The following is an 18,614-nucleotide window of genomic DNA, read 5'->3' as shown; positions in this document are numbered from 1 at the left end:
GTTTGGACACCCATGGGCCAGCCCATAAGATGCTTCTACCATCTTATTTAAATTCCTATATACATATGGAAGGGGGAAAAAAAAGAAACGATGTTTATGCTTCCTCTGCAATGTATTATATCTAGGTGTTGACTTTCCATTGCAAAGCAGAAACAGTGCTTTGTGGGGAACACACGCTGCACCAACCCTGAGGTCAGGATCTGCGCTGGCAGCTAGCTGTCCATTAAAGCAATGGGCATGAGCCTAGGACTCATATGTGCAGACAGCCACCCCTAGTGAGCAGGAAGGCCCCCAAACACACAGCCCATGGCCATTCACTGTACAGCAGCATTGAGTTTTAGTGATTGCAAGGTCTCTGAGTGATGAACGTGCCCACTATAGAAGAGACACAGCAAGCACAAGTGCCCATGGCTTACAACTGACAGCCACTTCCTTGGTGTTGCTGAGGGAGAAAATGAACCAATAAGGCTTTTGAATTCATGTATTTTATCAAACTGATCAGGGAAAGGAGTAGGAGCACAAGGGGATATGTGTGTCCTAGTGCTTGTCCTCACTGAGGCGTGCAGAATGCAGCCCTCCTGCCCTCCCCACTGTCCACACACCACACAGGGCTGCCAGCTGTGAGGAGTCCCAGCACTGCAGCCTGCAACCTAATGGGACAGCTGAGAAGGGAATGCTTTCCATCTTGCCCTCAGCAGCGAGGCAGGGCGCAGAGTTGGAAGGGCTTGGGGCAGCGCGTGAGGCTGATTGTGAAGGCAAAGCTCAGCACAGTGGCAGACGGAGCCTGGAAGGTGAATTTCTGCAGCAGGGAAGTGAAGAAGATGAAGAGCTCAGTCCTGGCCAGCTGCTCACCAGGACAGGCACGCTTGCCTGGAAGAGGAGCAAAGAAAACCACATTCAGTCCAGAGTTTAAGCATCACCCTTAATTGCTATTCTCACAGATGGGAGGGTGTTGTGCAAGGGGGTAGATGGGCTCAGTGGTGCCATGGGACACAGAGAAGGACAGTGCTTGCAGAGCAAGGGCGATGGCCTGGGGTCTCTGCAGCCTCCAGGCTCCTTTCACCCATGCTGCATTGCAAAGGCTGCAGGAGCTTTTCTTCCTAGCAAGGTTAGGTGGCAATGTTCACCCACACATCGTGCAGAACACATCCCCAGAAGTTCCCAGCTCAGCAGAGAGATGAAACCGTTCGGATAAGCAAAGGGGGGACACTCAAAAGAAAAGAAAAGAAAACAAACAAACAAAAAAACCCACCCATTTACCCAACTCACGCAGGAGGAAAAAGCCTTGTTTTTCATCCTGCAATAACAAATTGATCTCCCTCCTGCCCACAGCAGTCAGTATTAACTACTAGGGGATTTTCACTGTGGGAAATGCCAGGCATGAGCTGTTATCAGACTGGGAACAGTTCTTCCCTACTCCAGTGGGGTGAAGAAAAAGCATTAAAAAAAAAAAAAAACACCATCTCCCCATTCATCTTCTTACCTGCAGAGAAGGGCAGGAAAGCCTCCCGCCTCCTGTACTGGCCGTTCTCCAGGAAGTGTTCAGGATTAAAGGTGTCTGGAGTCTCCCACACGTTTTTGTCAAACATTATTGAAGTCAGGCTGGTCAGCAGCGTGGTACCCTGAAAGGATGAGGAAACAAGAGGTTCCATGAAGAGCCAACATGCTGCCAGCCTGGGTTACTATTAGCTCTTTTCTACACACACGAAGCAAGATACTTCACTTTTTTTAAACACACAAGATGTTTTTCCAAACCAACATGGTTAAACAAGGGCAAAAGCTTGTATCTGGTTTACCTTCCTATCTTCCATTAGGAGAAATTAAAAAAAATGCTCTAATCAATGCGCAGCAAGATGCCCAGAACTTTTAATTTTTAATTTGCCAAGAAGCAACTGATCATGTCTGTGCAAGAGACTCAATCTATCCAAATCTCGTATTTGCTTTCATAATGTCAGAACAGTGTACATTCATCAATAACCATTACTTGGCATTTATCAAGGGCTATTTTAATAGATGTTCTCTAATACTCCGTGGAATTAACAAATCCAAACTGCTTGCTTTCCTGTGTTTCTTGGACCTCTGCTTCCAAAATTCATGCAAGTCATCTTCTGTAAAACCTGAGAGATAAGCCTTGAAAAAAAATATGAAAGCAATGACCAACAAAATAGAATCTCACAGTTCCCCTCCATAAAGAGGTGAGATCCAAACAGCCCTACAGCATCTGCCAGGACTACTCCACAGATGAGAGATGTTGCAAGATGCTGCAGGTTGGTGCCTCCAAGTGAGGTTTGGGATGGGGGCTGTGGAGACCCCATGCCGACAGGTGAGGGGAGGGCTGTGTCCTGGGCATACCTTGGGCACGTGGAAGCCAGCCAAGGTGGTGTCATTGGTGGACATCCTGGGCACTCCCAATGGCACGATGTTGCCCATTCGCAGCACCTCGCTCAGCACTGCACTGGTGTAGGGCATGTGCTCCTTGTCCTCCATGGTGGGCCGGCGGCACTGGCCAATCACAGCATCAATTTCAAGCTGCACTTTCTCTACAGAAACAAAAAATATATATACATACGTGTGCTCAAAATCTTCTGAATGAGAAAGCCAGGCCACAGGCACATCTGTTACAAGAAGGAAGGGCAGCAAGATGTTGTACTAAGGTGAGGGATGGGCTGCTCAGATGTAATAACAGTAGGTGTAGAAAAAGCAAAAAGAATTCACTTACCTCAGGAAGGCCCATACAGTCCTTGAATAGGCAGAGATCTCAAACAAGATGCTCTCACCTCCTCTGCCAACCCTTAAGTGAGGTCTGTGAAAGAGTGACTCCTGGCTCCACCCTTTCAAGTCACTCAGGTACATTGCATGCACCTGAGCTCCCCCGTGTTTGCCCTGCCTTCCCACCAGGTGCTCAATCAGTGGTTCAAGCAGTGACTTAGCACTTCCACTGCACATGGCCTGTGTGGTGAGCCTACAAACAACTGAGTTTTCTGTTTCACTTATCTGGTTTTGGGCTATGTGATGAAGGCCCTACCCTGAATGTGGGGATACACAGCCATGTAGAGCAGAGCCCAGCGGATGGCGGTTGCTGTTGTCTCTGTCCCAGTCAAGAAGAGGTCCAGTGTGGAGCAGAGCAGATTTTCCTCATGGAAATAGGAGTTGGTGTCATCCTTAAACTTACATAAAAAAAAAAAAAAGAAGTGCTTATTAGAGAGGGGATGCTTTCAAAAACCCAACCCAAAACCAAAACACCCTCCTGCAAATTCTCATAGGAACATGAATAAGTTCCCCTAGAGCCCTCCTATGCCAGTTGACAGAATGAGAAATAGAAGATAAAGTGTAAATACTTCCAAATGAAAAAAAAATATATAAAAATCGATGTGTTTTCAAAGCGATCAAACTCCTGCTGCTGCTAAAAAGTCAGACATGAAAGAAGTAAGGGAGGAAAAAGCTCTTCTAACAAAATTGCCTTGAGTCTTGTCTGCTCGTTTTGGTGATCAAGCTTTAAGTGGCCTTAGGTATTTCCCTCTCACCTTTTCTATTTCCTTTAAGTAACAGTCAATGTAATCTCCCAAGTCAGACTGGTCCAAGTTCTCCTTGTGTTTTGCAATCACTCCCCTCACAAAACGCTGAAGTTTCTGCCAGTGCCTGAAGATTTTCCTGAAGGGCCCTGGTAGCCATCTCATTATCAGAGGGAAAGCATTATACAGCTGGTGAGAAATCAAACAGAGCACAAAAGCACTTACTGGGGTGAAAAAAGGTCAGGTCTCACAGTTGAGATTGTAGTACAAATTGTTAGTTCCACTTGCTCAAAGGATAAATCAGTTTTGAGACGAAGGTCAATTAAGTCAATGAGGAGGAGCCCACTGGTGTTGGGGTTGGCAGAGACCATTTTGTCCGGTCCAAGGTGTGTGGCAATATGGAAGCTATGGCAGTTCCCAGAGCCATCTATTTTGGTAATAAACTTAGGATCTCATTCATCTTGTCACACAACACAAGCAGTGCAGAATTTGGTTGGGAAAGTGGTAGAAGGGAGGAGATGGGAATTTTGACTGAGTGCTACTATTTTCTTTTTGTGGAAATGTAGATGTTTAAAAGGTATTTTTTTCTTTCTTCCATTGCTCTTCTGTTCTGCTTGGTACAAGGTTGACTTTACAATCCCACAATCTTTTTTCCTCCATGTGCCTCAGTCATTTTAACTCGCTTGCTTTCTTGATGGATTTAATGGATTAACCCAGCCCCATGTAAATTAATACCCATGGTCATTTCTCTTACAACACGACTCTTTTTCTACAGGGAAAAGCAGATTACTTCAGTACCTTAGAAAATCATTTCCAAGCACTTACATGGAGCTGAAATTACAAAAGCAGCAGTCTGGTTTTACCTGGCCCCAGAAGCTTCCTATCAGCAGCAGTGTTTCTGCGAGCAAGTGCAGTAATTCCTGGAAGTTGCTGTCATGGTAGTCGAAGCGGTTCCCAAAAGTTATGGAACAGATAATATTTGAAACAGCACTATTAATTTTGTAATGAGGGTCAAATGGTTGCCCTGAGGGGAACAAAATGAAAACTGTGAGGCTCAGTCTTCAATCTCAGATATAGCACTCTGTACACAACAGATGTGAAAATGGGGTAAGGCCTCATCTACTACCTACTCATGGTGATGCTGAGACTTCACCCTTGTCTTGGGATCCCCACTACCTCTAAAAGCTAGGTGCTGTGTGCCCCAGCATCCTTTCTCCAAGGACATCCCCTTACATCTAGGCTGTGGCAGACCCCAGAGTTAGCACAGAGCTTCTGAAACAGGATCTGAGCCTTTTCCCAGTGGTAACAAGTAGTTATGGCTGTTGGGTTTGTTTGCTCCAACTCGTTATTGGAGTCCATCAAACACCAAGAGAAGGTCCCTCCAAACCTTTGCCTGGGGCAGAAAACTTAAGACCAATCACATTGCAAATATGTCATTGTATTGGCCTTTGGCCGCACATCATGGGGAATTCAAGCAGGAAAATCCAGCAATAGCTCACATGGCCAACAGACATAAATCATAGAATCATAGAATCACCAAGGTTGGAAAAGACCTAAAAGATCATCCAGTCCAACCGTTCACCTATTCCCAATAGCTCCCATTAAACTACGTCCCTCAACACAACATCCAGCCTTTCCTTGAACACCCCCAGGGTCGATGACTCCACCACCTCCCTGGGCATCCATTCCGGTGCCTGACCACCCTTTCTGAAAAGTAATACTTCCTCATGTCCAGCCTGAATCTCCCCTGCCATAGCTTGAAACCATTCCCTCTGGTCCTAATGATGCACGTTGGCTCCTAAAGGATCAAAGCATGGCGTGATGCTCATCACATCTGCTTTCCTCAGGAGAGCTATCGAGCAGAGGCTACCATCTCCCAGGGCACACTTAGAAAGCCCACATCACTACTTGCCGTGATAGGAGAGAGTAATATCTGTAATGAGTCCAGCATGGCTCTGAGCTGTGCCGGCGCAGTGGGGAGCATCATGTTGAGATGCAAGGCACCATGCACAGCACTGCTCATCTCTCCACTCTGAGAAAGTAATTAAGCTGGGCTGGTGCTCAGATACTGGAGTGATGGACAAGATCACTATTTGTCATTACTAATGGGAAGAAAGGCCCGAAACTGCAGCTTAATTAGTTTATTGATTAGGACTATAAAGGACTATAATCAATTGGCAACATGAAGTATTTGGCCTGTTCAGAGCAACTGCAATTAAAATGGAGCAAGTTCAGTATATAATTTCACAATTCCTATTTAGATCTTTCTTGTTTACTATATATAGCTCCATAGAATTAGCTAAACCCCATCTGCTTCTATTTAAAGCTGAAGTGCTACATCACCCATATACCAACATACAAATTATTCTTACTAATATCTCTCTGGCACTTCTTAAAAGCCGGACCATAAAAGAGCAAAGCACACGCTTCATCTGTGCATGATACAAAAAGAAAGCCTGACTAAACAAGTTTTAAAATACTTTGCAAAGCCAAGGACAAGCAGAGGTTAACGGAGCCTCTGAGCGAATGTGCTTGATATCATGAGAGCTGCATTTCTGCCTTTGCAGCTATAGAAAGGGCTTTCTTAGACACATAAACATACCGATTTTAATAAGCACCGAGTATACATTCGTTTAATTCTAATTAGGAAGAATTGAAATGGCAGGCCTAAAAAGCACAATCTGGAAGCCTAAGATAGAGATTTGTGCTACTGCGGAGTTGCTCTGCATATTAGGAGTCACACTGGTGTGAATTCATCTGGTAAGAGGCTGTTGAAAGCTTTGGGCACAGTGCTGCCCAAGGACCGCCTACCCTTCTCTTCCTCCATTGCCTCCACGAGGTACTGGCTCTCTTCTTGCACTTTTGACTCAAAACTGACCACAGTGTTTTTCAGCGTCGCTAAGACAAACTTTCTCTGTTGCCTCCATATGTGCCCATTTGAGGATATGAGACCTGTAGAAAAACAGACAAACAAAAGCTAGCTCTGTGTGGAACGTGAGTGACAGGATTCAGAAATGGCAATCGGTCTTAAAAACCCCAAACCAAAGCAAGTAAGAACAGCAGACATGGGGAAGCTATAGCTTCGCCTGGGAATTAAAATTCAAGGGTAATTGGCTTATGCTAAATATCTAGCTTTATGGATTTTCTTCTTTGTCACTTTGCGTGGGAAAAAAAGGTGTAAGCCAAAATACTCTGAGTACGATCACGCTGCTGGCAGAGCTGCTGCAGGAGCAGCAGAACCCGCCTCTGGAGCTACATGTAGCCAGGGAAAGAAAGTAAAGGGGAGATAAATCCAAGGGGAACACTGTTCAAGAGGCACTGGACAGCCTGCATTTGTTTCTTGTCTTTCACCTGACTCAACACATCACGTTGATCCCCGTGTTATCCCTAAATCCCAGACAGATTCAAATATATATCTGTGAGATTAGGCTGAGTTCAGTTCTTGTCTTCCTCTACAACGGGCTTTTATTGGCACAGTTACTGAGGGCTGAATTCAGCCTCCTTCGCTCTAATTGTTATCATTGCAAATAGATTGCCAAAATCTTGGAAGCTATACTTACCAAAGCCTCTAAAAATTTCTTGGAGAAGTGGAATATGCGGCCGATCTGCAAATATTTCAGCCTGGTGGACAAGAGCTTCTCTCACCATTTGGTACCCACTGACTACCACAAAAGTCAGACCTCCGAACTGCACGCTGAAGATGTTCCCATACCTTGCAGTAAGCTGAAAGAGAGTCCATTACTCTCTGAGGGCAAGAAGACAGACAAGACCCGGGATCTAACTTTGAATTTAGTTCTTGGAGCATTGGGTTGGGCTTAAGAAAAATCCAAACCCAAGTCTTCCACAGGTCCCACCCAACCTAAACTATTCTGCAAAGGCTGGAGATGGCATAAGAAATATTATAAGTGAATATAAGTGAATATAAGTGAACTGTAGTGTGGCAGGGATGATTTGCATGTTGGCTTTTACCAGGTTGTTGTGTCAATTTAACTTGAACCCAAGGACTTTTTGACTGATGGGCACCTGCTCCTTCCCTCTTCTTCACTGAAAGAGTGAAGGAGAAGAAGGCTCCACCTGGGTCACTGAGACCAGGCTCTTGCTGTTGAAAGCAAGGCACAACACAGTCTATTTCACCAACTTTGTTTAAAGTAGTGAGATTTCTTGCTCCAGCTGTCACAGTTAGAAAGTGGCTCCAACTGCTGATGCTCAGAAAACTTCCTCTAATTTTAAGCCTGAATGCATTTATAGCCAATTTATAGCCATTTTCCTTGCATGGACATTGCTAGCATTAGCCTCTCCTCTTCAGCATTTAGCTCCCTGATGTATAAGGGCAGAGGACAATTATATCCTCTCTTGGGTCCTCATTTGCCAAGGAATTCAATGTGCATGCTCCTTAGTGTGACTCTGCAGGAGAGGACATGCATGGTCACCCTGAACTCACATGGTGGCTACTGAAATGAGCCTGGGATCACATGGGCAGCTCTGCCAGTGCTTGCATGCAGATGAATGTGATTAATCTTATTAGTAATAATTATAAATGTTAAAATGACCTGAGCGTACTCTGTTCCCTTGAGGATACCCCTGCTAATGGCTGGGGTAGATGAGATGGGGCCCTCTTTTAAATTGAAGCAAGAAACTAAATGTCAATCGCCAGAAGGAAACTTGCAACCAGCACGTCAGAACCTTATCTCCCAGTCTCTCAGACAAGGTACTCCACATGTATCAATTATCACTGTTGTTGGCTTTGGTGGGAGTCAAAGAAACCTTTCTAAAGTTATCACTGCCTCTTCCTGTGACACAGAAGCAGCCACAGAGGTGTTTAACTTTGGACCTTAGTCTTTCTTTCAGATGTAATGGTGCAAATTGCAGATCTTTGGGCACAGACAACGACAATACAATTTTCAGAGGTGAAGTTCCTTGTTCAAAGTTTGTTTCCCACTATCCCTCACCCATCCTGACCCATAGCCTCCAAACCCTTTCTGGGCTGAAGCACACAATGATTGTGTTAAAATGGGAAGAAAAAGGAGGAACATGCAGACTTTCCTCTGGTACAAATTCCCTTCTGATGAAACTGTCCAACTCCTTTGGAAGAGGGGATGGTGGTAAGGGATAAACCCAATAGTTGCCTACATTGTTATTATACAGCTTGTAAAGCAGAACTAGCCTCCGTTTTGCCTTTGATAGGTGACAAAAACCACTGAAAATGTACAATATTAATAGTAGGAGAAATGTCCATGAAGATCTTACCTTCTGCATCTCAAGATGGAGAGGTTGCCTTAAATCCACGATGGTTCCCACAAGAGGAAATAGCTGTGGCCCTGGAGGGAAATTCCTGGGACGCCTCTTCCTCACAAAGTCAATAATCAAAAGAAGCATGACAAGAACCACCAAGAGCATCGAAGCGTTCAGCTTTTCCAACTGGGAAATGGGCCAAAAGCGAAACTCCATGTTGGTTGACGAACTCCCGGTTTTTCGTCCCAGGAAAGCACTTGATGCTGGTGTTAAACTCCTGTTAAACAGGAGTAAGGACAGACTAGTGAAGAAAAATAACGAGGATGCCCATGGCTCACTGGGACAGGACTTGCCACGGGCAAGCTGCTTTGCATAGACAGCTTGTGCCCAGTGCAATCTTTCAAATCTTTGGCTTTACATCTCGGTCAAGGACCTAATTTCCTTATAGAAGAAAATTCCTCCCCTCTGCCCTTAACAAGGAGCTCCTTTATACAGATACCTAACCAGGATTAGAAGCATTACAAACATTTGAGGTTAAGAGAAAGCAGCTTACTGTCACGGAGTTAACTAGATCAATCCATGCCCATGACAGGGGGCCAGTAGGCCCCTGCCCCCCTGGGCCCCACAAAATAGGAAGGAAAAGGGAAAGGGGGTAGGAAGATGGGAGCTGGGCTCAAGGAAGGGAAAAGAAACAGCGGCGATGATCTATGCAGGAAAACTTATTTTACTGCGATATCAGAACGCAAGATAACACAATATAATACAATCTAATTGAAATTGAGACTAATAAACCAAATAAAATAGGGAAGAGGGAGAGTTCCTGAGACCAGACAAACCTGAAAAGCTTGGAATGGCTAGGAAAGCATCCTCCAGCACCCACTGCCAGGCAGTAAGAGACCGCCCAAATAGGAAGGGCCAGATTCCATGACTTCTATGGCATACCTGGACAGGTACCTGGAACTGGAGCATTAACGCTTTAACTTCCAGTGCGCTACATGGTGTTACGATGTGGAACACCGAAAACCAAAAATCACAAAGCCATGACACTCACTTAGCTAATTACATATGGTGGGCCTTGCGTAAGTTAAAAAGTGTAAGGCATCTGAGGTGATGGACAGCATGCAAGTTGCCAAGGGGCTGATCCTGTTAAGCTCTAAGCACTGTCTGGGAAGGCCTAGATGCCTTCAGCATCCACCAAAGCCTGCTCAGCTTTGCTGGAGTCAGGTGAAGTTCGGACAAGGGAAGCACTGTGAGAGCTCTAGGCTCAACTTAGATGAGAGTTAAAGGAGCTTAATTCTGAGAGTGAGAACACAAGCTCATGTGCTTGTTGGCTAAAGGAGAGATTGGAACTTACTTATTTTAATCTCCCTGATTTCCTCAAAGCCCCTCTGAATAAAGCTTCATGCTGTCCAGGGGAAGGCTGCAATGGACCGACAGTGACCTTCATGTCCGTGAACCACCCTCGTGTCAGCTGCCAATATTTTAGCTTTGATGTGTTTCCACATCTTTTATATCTGTCTATCTATACGTATGTCACCACTTAAGAACTGCACTTCACAAGCCACATTTATAATGATGAAGAACTGTCAATAATGATTTTAAAATGGCTGGCCTAGAAATTATGATGAGAATGTTAGTAGAGCCTGGATCTGTTCAGCCAGGGGAAAAGAACATTGAGGGGGAATCTGATAAATGTTCATAAATATCTATGGTGGGAGGTGGGAGGCAAATGCATGAGGGCAGGCTCTTCTTGGTGGTACGTAATGATAAGACAAGGAGTAATGGTCCAAAACTTGAACATAGGAAGTTCCATGTTGACATGTGGAAGAACTTTTTTATGGTGAGGGGAATGGAGCACTGGAACAGGCTGCCCAAAGTGATGGCAGAGCCTCCTATGGAGATATTCAAGACCCATCTGGATGCCTAGCTATGTGACCTATTGTAGAGGACTGCTTCAGCAGGGGGCTGGACTTGATGATCTCTTGAGGTCTCTTCCCACCCCTGCAATTTTGGGATTCTATGTATGGTAATTTTTTATTTTCTTCAACATTTTCTAGAAGGCTTTAATTTTTTTTAGAAAAACAAAACAGCAACACAACATCACATATTCATGGGAAATAATCTTTGGGCAAAAGATGTTGATTTCTATTTCTCTTTACTGTCCATATGCTTTTCTACTTATTGACTGCTATGCTGCATACAGACTGCATGACAGATTTGCACCTTAGTTAGCACAGGATGTCTTCTTAAGGGTGATGCCTATCTGCAACCCAACACTCTTAGGTTTGAAATATCATTTACAGGTTTTGGGATTGGGCACAAACTCTGGATCCATAATGGGAGGAACATTGCACATCACTGGTTTGTACTGTACCATCTCTGTAACACAGCTGTGAGCAGTGGTGGTTGGGCACTCATTGCTTCCCCTTGCTGGTGCACCTGGGCTGATCCCTTACCTCTTTACATCACTGCACCCTCTCAGTGTGGTGCAGTGGAGGCTAAATCAGGATAGTGGGCTCGTGCTCTTCATCCTGGCATCAGGGAGATGACTCGGTTGGTGGAGGTGTCAGCCTACAGCATGCTCAAAGGGACTGTGATGATAAGGCGTCAACTTCTGCTAGCCCAGTTTCACTCCTCTGTTCTTCGCTATGCCATATGATTTGTCAGCATGCACACAGAGTGCAGATCCCTCTACCACTTGTGGCTGCTGTGAATTGGGCTACGTGCAAAGCCAAGGTGTTAATGTGTTCTTCTGGGTGGTGTTGTGGGGGTGGATGCATCGTGGTTGACAGGAGAAATGTTATTTTTAGCTGGAGGAGCACATTTTGCATGTACTCACATGTGTCTTGTCAGTCAGAAACCTCATGCCTATTACTTTGCCTTGAAGATTCCCATGTCCAAATGAATCTCTTCACAAAGTCCCTAACTTGATAGATTTATTAAAAATCAGAGAAGAATACTCCAGCATTACCATGTCTCTCCTAATCTTAGTAGGCAGTAACACCTGTAAGTTACCATTGCAATGGTGCTGTTTCAGGTCCCAGCTTTTAATCAAATCAGAGCACAGTGATGTGTAAATCCCCAGAGAACTCAGGAAATCACAGCACTACGGCGTATGGGCAAAGAAAAATTGTTGGACAATTCTTATTTCTGTAGTCTCTGCAAAACCTTGTCACCTAGAAGGTAAGCCTGTGTCCCTGGGCAGCACCACAAACACAGGAATATAAACCCTTTGTTGTCTAATAGCCAAAATGTGAATTCATGCAGGATAAGGATGGTATGCCAACACCTAATAGGGAGCAGGTTGTAAGCCCACTTTCCTCGTTTCCTCCTAGAATGCTCTTCTAACCATGGTGTAAAATTTTTGGCCATCTCACCTGAGCTCATGGGTATCGGGCAGAGAGATACACTGTGCCATATTGCATGGACACACACCCAACACTGCTTAAATATTAAGGCATCTTGATCAGCCAACAGACAGAAATTGGCCCATATGCTTTGTACCTTCTTCCCTGGCTAGATGTCTAACTGTGTGCAGAAGGTTTTGAAACACAAAGAGAAACATTCTGTTAAAAACTCAATTACCATTTGTTTTTCAAGATATAGTATCCCATTATTTTTTCCAGAGAAGTGAAATTCAATAAGGTTACAACAGAATGTAGTCCAACAGTTACCGTACTTCCAGAGCATTATTTAAGCTACAGAATTTCTTAATGATTAGAAACATATGTAGGAAAAATCACATGCAAAATGAGAATGACTGGAGACAATTTTCCCCCTGAACACTTTTTCTGCAGTCAAGTAACAGCTCTGTGGTTCCCCTTGCAGCTTGCAGGACCTCCAGGGGATGCAGGAGGTATGGGATGCCCACCTGGCCATGCCAACCAACAGGCCCCGAAAAGTCAAAGGAAGCAGGGAATATTTTGCTGCTTCTTTCTTTCTTTCTTTCTCACATCAGATCCCCAAAAAACGTTTTTGCTAGTGAAGAACTCCACTGTGTGCATGGGGTCACGTCCCAAAGGGCTTTGTGCACGCACAGCTGTCGCTTCACGATCCAACCCAGGTGAGTCCAAATGGACCCAGAGGTGATGGCGGCTTTGGACATTCATTTCCTTTTAGGATTTGTGTTATTGGAGCTGGTGAAACCTACGGGAGATTTGTAATTGCAGAAAGTGAGGAGCTGTGAGTACTGCAGCACCCGTACCTCCTGGAGCAATCTGCGGAGTATGTGCTTGAACCCAGTGCTAAAAGGAGGAAAAGCCAAAGTTCCACACTTTGGTGTGACTTCACCAGGACAAAAGCTCACCCATGGGAGCTCAGGGCTCAAATATCTCAGGGAGTCAGACTCCAAGCCCCAAAATCGGGGAAGAGAGTCCCCTCGTTACTTCTATGTGTGCATGGCAAATACTCAAACCTCCAATTTTACATCTTCCCTTTTTCCTACTTAGGAGTAGATGCAAATACTCTCCTACATACCTCTCACTTATTACCTCCGGGCTGCAGTGGAGCTTCCAGAATGGATTGAAGTTGTAAAACAGGTGGCTGTCACTGTGAATGGTTAAACTAAGGTGTTTTGAGCCTAAGCTGAACAATATGAGTATACCTATGAAGTGGCCCTTGGTGCAACCCAGGAAGGTTTCCAGAGGATGGCACATTTGGTTCCCTTCTGTAACAAACCACCATTTCCCTTTTCTGCCATAGAAGACATTTGTGCTGAAGAGCTTTTCTTCACATTTCTCAGCCAAATAATTACACACAGGTAACAGGAAGCACATGGGGACCCGTCTGTGCCTCCACACCCCAAACACCTTCACTTTTTGGTCTTCAGGACAAGATTTCGTTCATTGGTTTCGCCAGCTCCGTGCAGTGATGTGCTCACGTGGCCACTTCGAGGCAGATTTGGGGGTGCTGGACTGTGCTTAGCATCGGGTTCCCACACCAGAGCTCTTCCTTTGGCTCTCGGTAAACCTCCAAAATTCTCTCCTTCCTAAGATGCACCTTTTCAATATTCACAGAGAAGAGTATAGTCACATATTCCTCTCAAAGCCACAAGGACTTGACTAGAGCTAAAATGTCATTTATGTACATATCACAAGCGTTTTTCTAGGCACAGATGTCTTTCTGGTGCCAATATGCTGTTTATGTACTTATCTGTCACAAGCACATGTCTACATACATATGCCCTGCTGGCAGAGGCACAGAGCATTTTGAAACTCTTATTAGACTGCTAATGAATAATACGCATACAAAGGAGAAAACAGAAGGTGGATCTATCAGGAACAGCCTCTTTCTTAACTACCTTTTAATTGTAGGAGAGGAAGAAAAGAGATGAATTTTGATATGCTGGCATCTGTGAAGGCCTGCTTAGCAGCACCGAACGCCATCGTTTTAAAAGAGGATTTTTCACAGGTTTGGGTATTTGGGGGAGAGAGGGAAGGAGGGGGAGGGGGGGGGGATTTAAAAAAAAAAAAAAAACACACAAAATTTTGACACTGAGAGTATTGCAAATCCTGGTGCCAATGATGTACGATAGTGTGATTGTCACCATGGAATGCTGAAAAGCCCGAGCAGCTGTTTGGCATATTGACAGTGCGAATTCGGAGCGTTTTAAATGCAAATGACAGTATTCAATTGATCGCACGAAAACAATGGGTCATAGCCTTACCTTTCCTTGGCTGTGCTCTGAATAATCAGTCTGCAAATCCATGCACAATGGGGATATTGTAGGCGTTCTGGGGATTTTGTTCCCTGCGTGCACGGGGGTCGGTGCAACGCCTCTTTTTTGGGCAGAGCTGAAAAGAGGTTGTGCTGCCCGGTCCCGAGCATGGGGTGAGGTGGTGAAAGGGGCATAATTTGCCCCAAATCCACCACGTCCTAAGTGTCAGCCTGTTTTTCTTCACTTCTATCCTTTCCTGCTTGCCCTTTAATCATTCCCAAGGGTGGCTGGCTTTCTGCCCGACTTGTCTCCATTATACCCTGCTGCAATCAATATGGCAAGCAGAAATCAGCGGGAGAAGGCATATTCTGCTCTCAGTGAGAGCCAGTGGGAGGGAATGAGATCAGGCCAGCCAGCTGCAACCCCGGCCCAGAAGGCAAACTGAAATGTAGCCACAAAGCTGCCGCCAGGCACCTCAATCTTGCTTCTTCCACTGCATCCCCTGCCTGCGGCCAGCAGCAGGTAAAGGCCTTTCCTCTCCCAGGCCAGTGCAGTAGGGAGGATAAGCACGAAAACCTGGCCCCTTTCCACTGAAATCAGTTTATGCAGTGGTGGAAAGAAAGAGGTGAGGGGCCCTCCTGATGGGAATGGGAACCTAAAGTGTCACTATGGGCAAGGCTGGGATGTGCTGAGAAACTGATGGCTGGTTTGGGTCTCCAGGTCTGGCCATATGGTAAAAGGAAGGCAACTGCTGTCAGTCCTGAGTATCTCCATCCTGAGATTTTCTAGATCCGCTTTTCTTTAGAAATAAAGGTAAAAGAGATGCAGGAGTACCTTGGGGTGAAGACACCACCCAGGCTGTGCCCCCAGCCCATAGAGGTAGGGGTTCACAATCAGCATATGTGTGACATCTACATTGAAGAATTTTAATTTGATGAGTTTCTTCCCTTTCTTTATTTTGTTAGCCTGAGAGCGTTCTCAGAACCACAAAGCTGTGCTTTACTGTCTCTCTTTATGCCTTCACCCACTCTTTGCAGTTTTAGTCATGAGCTTTGGGAGGTCGAAGCTTTTGGATCTCCTTACCCTCTGGGTATCATTAGAGTTGGAAGGGACCTCTAAATGCTATCTTGTCCAACACCCCTGCAATGAACAGGAACACCAACCATTCCAGCAGGTGCTCAGAGCCCATTCAGCCTGATGTTCTGATGGCTGATGTTCTTTAAAACTCTGAACGGCAGTCTACACAGTGGTCTCCAGAAACCACTTCCCCTCTAACTCACCAGTTAGAAAATGTTCCACTTTAAATGGGGGGTGTTCATGAAGAGCTGGGGGCTGGGTGGTATCATCACAATTGTTTTCAGGCTTTCCTCATCTTTCCCAGCAACTTGGGACATAATGATGCACAGGTATGAAAATCAGCTGAATTCTATAAAAGGTTAAATCACACCAATTTCAGTGTTCAGCCTTTCCAACTCTGAAGGAAGGCAATGAGTAAAACCCAACATCATTATGATGTTTGCATTTCTAAGATAAATCTGTTTACCTGTAAAACAGACACATTAAAAAGCAATCAGCCAATACAAATAATTAGTTACAACGTAGGCACATGGTTTGCTTAGCCTCTGGAACAGGGCAGTTTCTTGCTTAGCTTGAACTCGTTGCTGATGGATGCTCGATGAAAGGTCTTGGAGACTCTGTGCTCAGCTAAACGCTGGGGAGAAAAAAAAATGATTACTTCAGAGAGACATTGCTCAAGTCAGCTCTGCAAGAAATTCATCACCAACAGCATTGGCACTGCACATCAGCAGCGGCGTATGGAAGCTGAGCTGCAGAAAGTAACAAAGTGAAGGAGAGGAATGCCTCGTACCATGAGCATGGGGGAGTGCATCATTACCCAAAGGGATAATGTTCTTCTTTAGAAAGCTTTTCTTTGGTTAAAGGTAATGCTCATGGGGGGATTTACTTGTGATCAGAAAGCCTTTGTTTTCTGTGAACAAAGAGAACTAAAACAACTCATATTGCTGATGGATAACCTTTTTATCAAACTATTTAAAGTTCGTTATTATATGAGCTTGCTATGAAACAGGCAGGACTGGCTTCTGGTACCCAAGAGCTCAAGAACCGAGCAGTTGTCCGTGGAAGGAAATGTGCAGCTTATCTGTGCTTAGCCCCAAGTGTCCAAAAGGACATGGTAAGACAAAGAGTAGGGGCTGCTGTGAAGGCTGCTGCCTCCATCATACATGCCTGAGCAGGATGCTGTTCAATATAAACCTTTAAAAGAAGTAGATGGCTGCATCTGGGCAGGAAGGCCAGTGCTTGGTCTGAGTCCTTCTGAGGGAAGTCCTCCTGAAGGCGAGCAGGAATTGCAATCTCCTTTGCACCAAAGTCTTTTTCTGAGACCTTTTATCTGGAAGGTGGAGTCCAGAAGTCTGCAAGGTCTCATGGACACACAAGGAAGCACTCAACTTCTTCTTGAATAAGAAAAAAACCCTCTGTTTACACATAGCTCTTCTGCTTAGCACATCTGGAGCACGAGAGAAGTTTGTGTTCAGCTAAACAGAGGGTTTGACCTCGCTCTTTCTGGAGGAGGATAACAATAAAAGCACTCCGCAGTTATTGCTTATGATAACAGGATCAGTAGAATTTTTCCAATCTTCCTGCTGCTGGCAAACGGTAGAAGGCAAAAGTCTTGTGGAGACAGAAGGAATAAAAGCAAAATTTCTTGCAGAAGACTGGAAAAGTTTCCCAAAGCATTTTTCTTTAAACTTAACCACATGATTTACAAGCTTATTATTAGTTCTTCCCCCCCCCCCGCCTCCTTTACATAAAAAGAGAAATTTAAGAAGTGTAGATTAGCACATTTTTGGATATCCTCCAAGCTCTCCATTCCCCTGCAGAAAGGGTTATTTTGACAAATCAAAGATCCCTTTTTGGGTGGCCTGGAGAGATGCAAATCTGTGCTCCGTGCGGCAGAAACGACAACTCCTCGAGGAGAGCTTCCCTGCGCCTCTCAGACACACAGAGAGACAAACGCAGTGCACCTTCTGATTGAGCTGCAATAAAACACTGCCTGGATGTTCCTGAGAACTCCTCCCATTTAAGGGCTCTGTGTCTGCAAGCACCCAAGGTCAGGCTGGAAGGGGCTCTGAGCACCCGATGGAGCTGTAAGTTTCCCTATTTGCTGCAGGGGAGTTGGAACAGATGGCTTTTAAGGTCCCTCCCAACTCGAATAATTATTTGATTCTATAAACATGGGCTGGGAACTGCCTTGGGTGCCACCCAGAAGCTAGCACAGCTTTCTCAGTAATGGAGCTCTTGGGAAGAATCGTGAGACCATCTTCAGTGGCAACCAACAATGAGAAGAATTTGTTTGGTGGCAATTTATTCTTCACTTTGTATTTATCTGCTGCTTATCACACGGTCCTAGTGTTTCTGCATTGCGTGATAACTTTCAAAGATGAGCAACACCTGGGGCACGCAGGACAAGTACATTTGGAGAAAATGCTGGTGATCGAAAGGAGTCGTTGTGAAGAGCAGCCACTGCAGCAGGGTGCGTGCTGCCGTGCTTATTCTGCTAGCAAAGTGTCCACTTTTGCAAAAAACCTTAGGTGCATACATTCACTCACCATGTTGGCCAACAGCAGTACAACTGGAAGTGCCCTGCTGTCACCCATGCCTGTGGCACCAAGGTAAAAAACCTAATGCCATCCATGGAGCATCCCAGGTTTCTCACCAGGTTTTGACCGAAGGGCCACCAGTGATCTCCATATATCCAACCATAAATCCTCATGGCCTCAAGGCATATGTTCACATCAAGGGATTAAAATGTGTATTGGAAGGCTAAATAGGTCAGTGGCAAAAGCACACAGAGGCAATGTAAGAACAAGTCAGACCACAGTGAAAGAAACAATTGTCCTGGAATGGAAAAATATGTATATTCACTCAAAGGAAATCTTCGTAAACAGGTTGAACAAGACTATGAGGCTGGAGGAACAGATGGGAAAATGGAACAAACAGATGGAAAAATTCTATTTCTGAAAAAAAAATTCTATTTGTAAAGCTATAGCTACTTTCAATGAATGCTTCAATGCTAGAGAGCTGAGGCATCAGAATATTCATAACAAGGCCACAAATTCATACATCTGAGATCAATAGAATGGCAAGTGTTTTAGATAGGTGAGTAAGGTGCTTCTCAAACAGCCACGTTCATTGTT

General features: G+C 45.0%; 1 protein-coding gene across 1 annotated transcript; it reads right to left on the bottom strand.

Annotated features, from left to right (window-relative positions):
- On the bottom strand, positions 1-8,975 carry LOC128072447 (cytochrome P450 2J2-like). Its single transcript, XM_052666286.1, has 9 exons — positions 8,760-8,975; positions 7,073-7,235; positions 6,324-6,464; positions 4,376-4,536; positions 3,525-3,701; positions 3,026-3,167; positions 2,353-2,540; positions 1,484-1,622; positions 1-870 (listed from the first exon to the last, which is right to left on the bottom strand). Exons 1-9 carry the CDS (start codon positions 8,958-8,960, stop codon positions 692-694), a joined length of 1,491 nt encoding a protein of 496 aa, XP_052522246.1. The 5' UTR covers positions 8,961-8,975; the 3' UTR covers positions 1-691.
- Positions 8,976-18,614: the final 9,639 nt, after the last annotated feature.

This window comes from Tympanuchus pallidicinctus, unplaced genomic scaffold, assembly GCF_026119805.1.
Source record: "Tympanuchus pallidicinctus isolate F22 unplaced genomic scaffold, pur_lepc_1.0 scaffold7, whole genome shotgun sequence".
Classification (NCBI taxonomy): Eukaryota; Metazoa; Chordata; class Aves; order Galliformes; family Phasianidae; genus Tympanuchus; species Tympanuchus pallidicinctus.
Note: the sequence above shows the minus strand (reverse complement) of the source record. Positions and strands in the feature narration are given on the sequence as shown.

Coding starts and splice junctions, on each gene's coding strand:
- LOC128072447 (XM_052666286.1), bottom strand. CDS start 8,960: ATGGAGTTTCGCTTTTGGCCCATTTCCCAGTTGGAAAAGCTGAACGCT. Junction 4,537..6,323: donor GGCAATGGAGGAAGAGAAGG/GTAGGCGGTCCT, acceptor TGTTCCCCTCAG/GGCAACCATTTGACCCTCAT. Junction 2,541..3,025: donor TGTGTATCCCCACATTCAGG/GTAGGGCCTTCA, acceptor TTGTTTCTGTAG/AGAAAGTGCAGCTTGAAATT.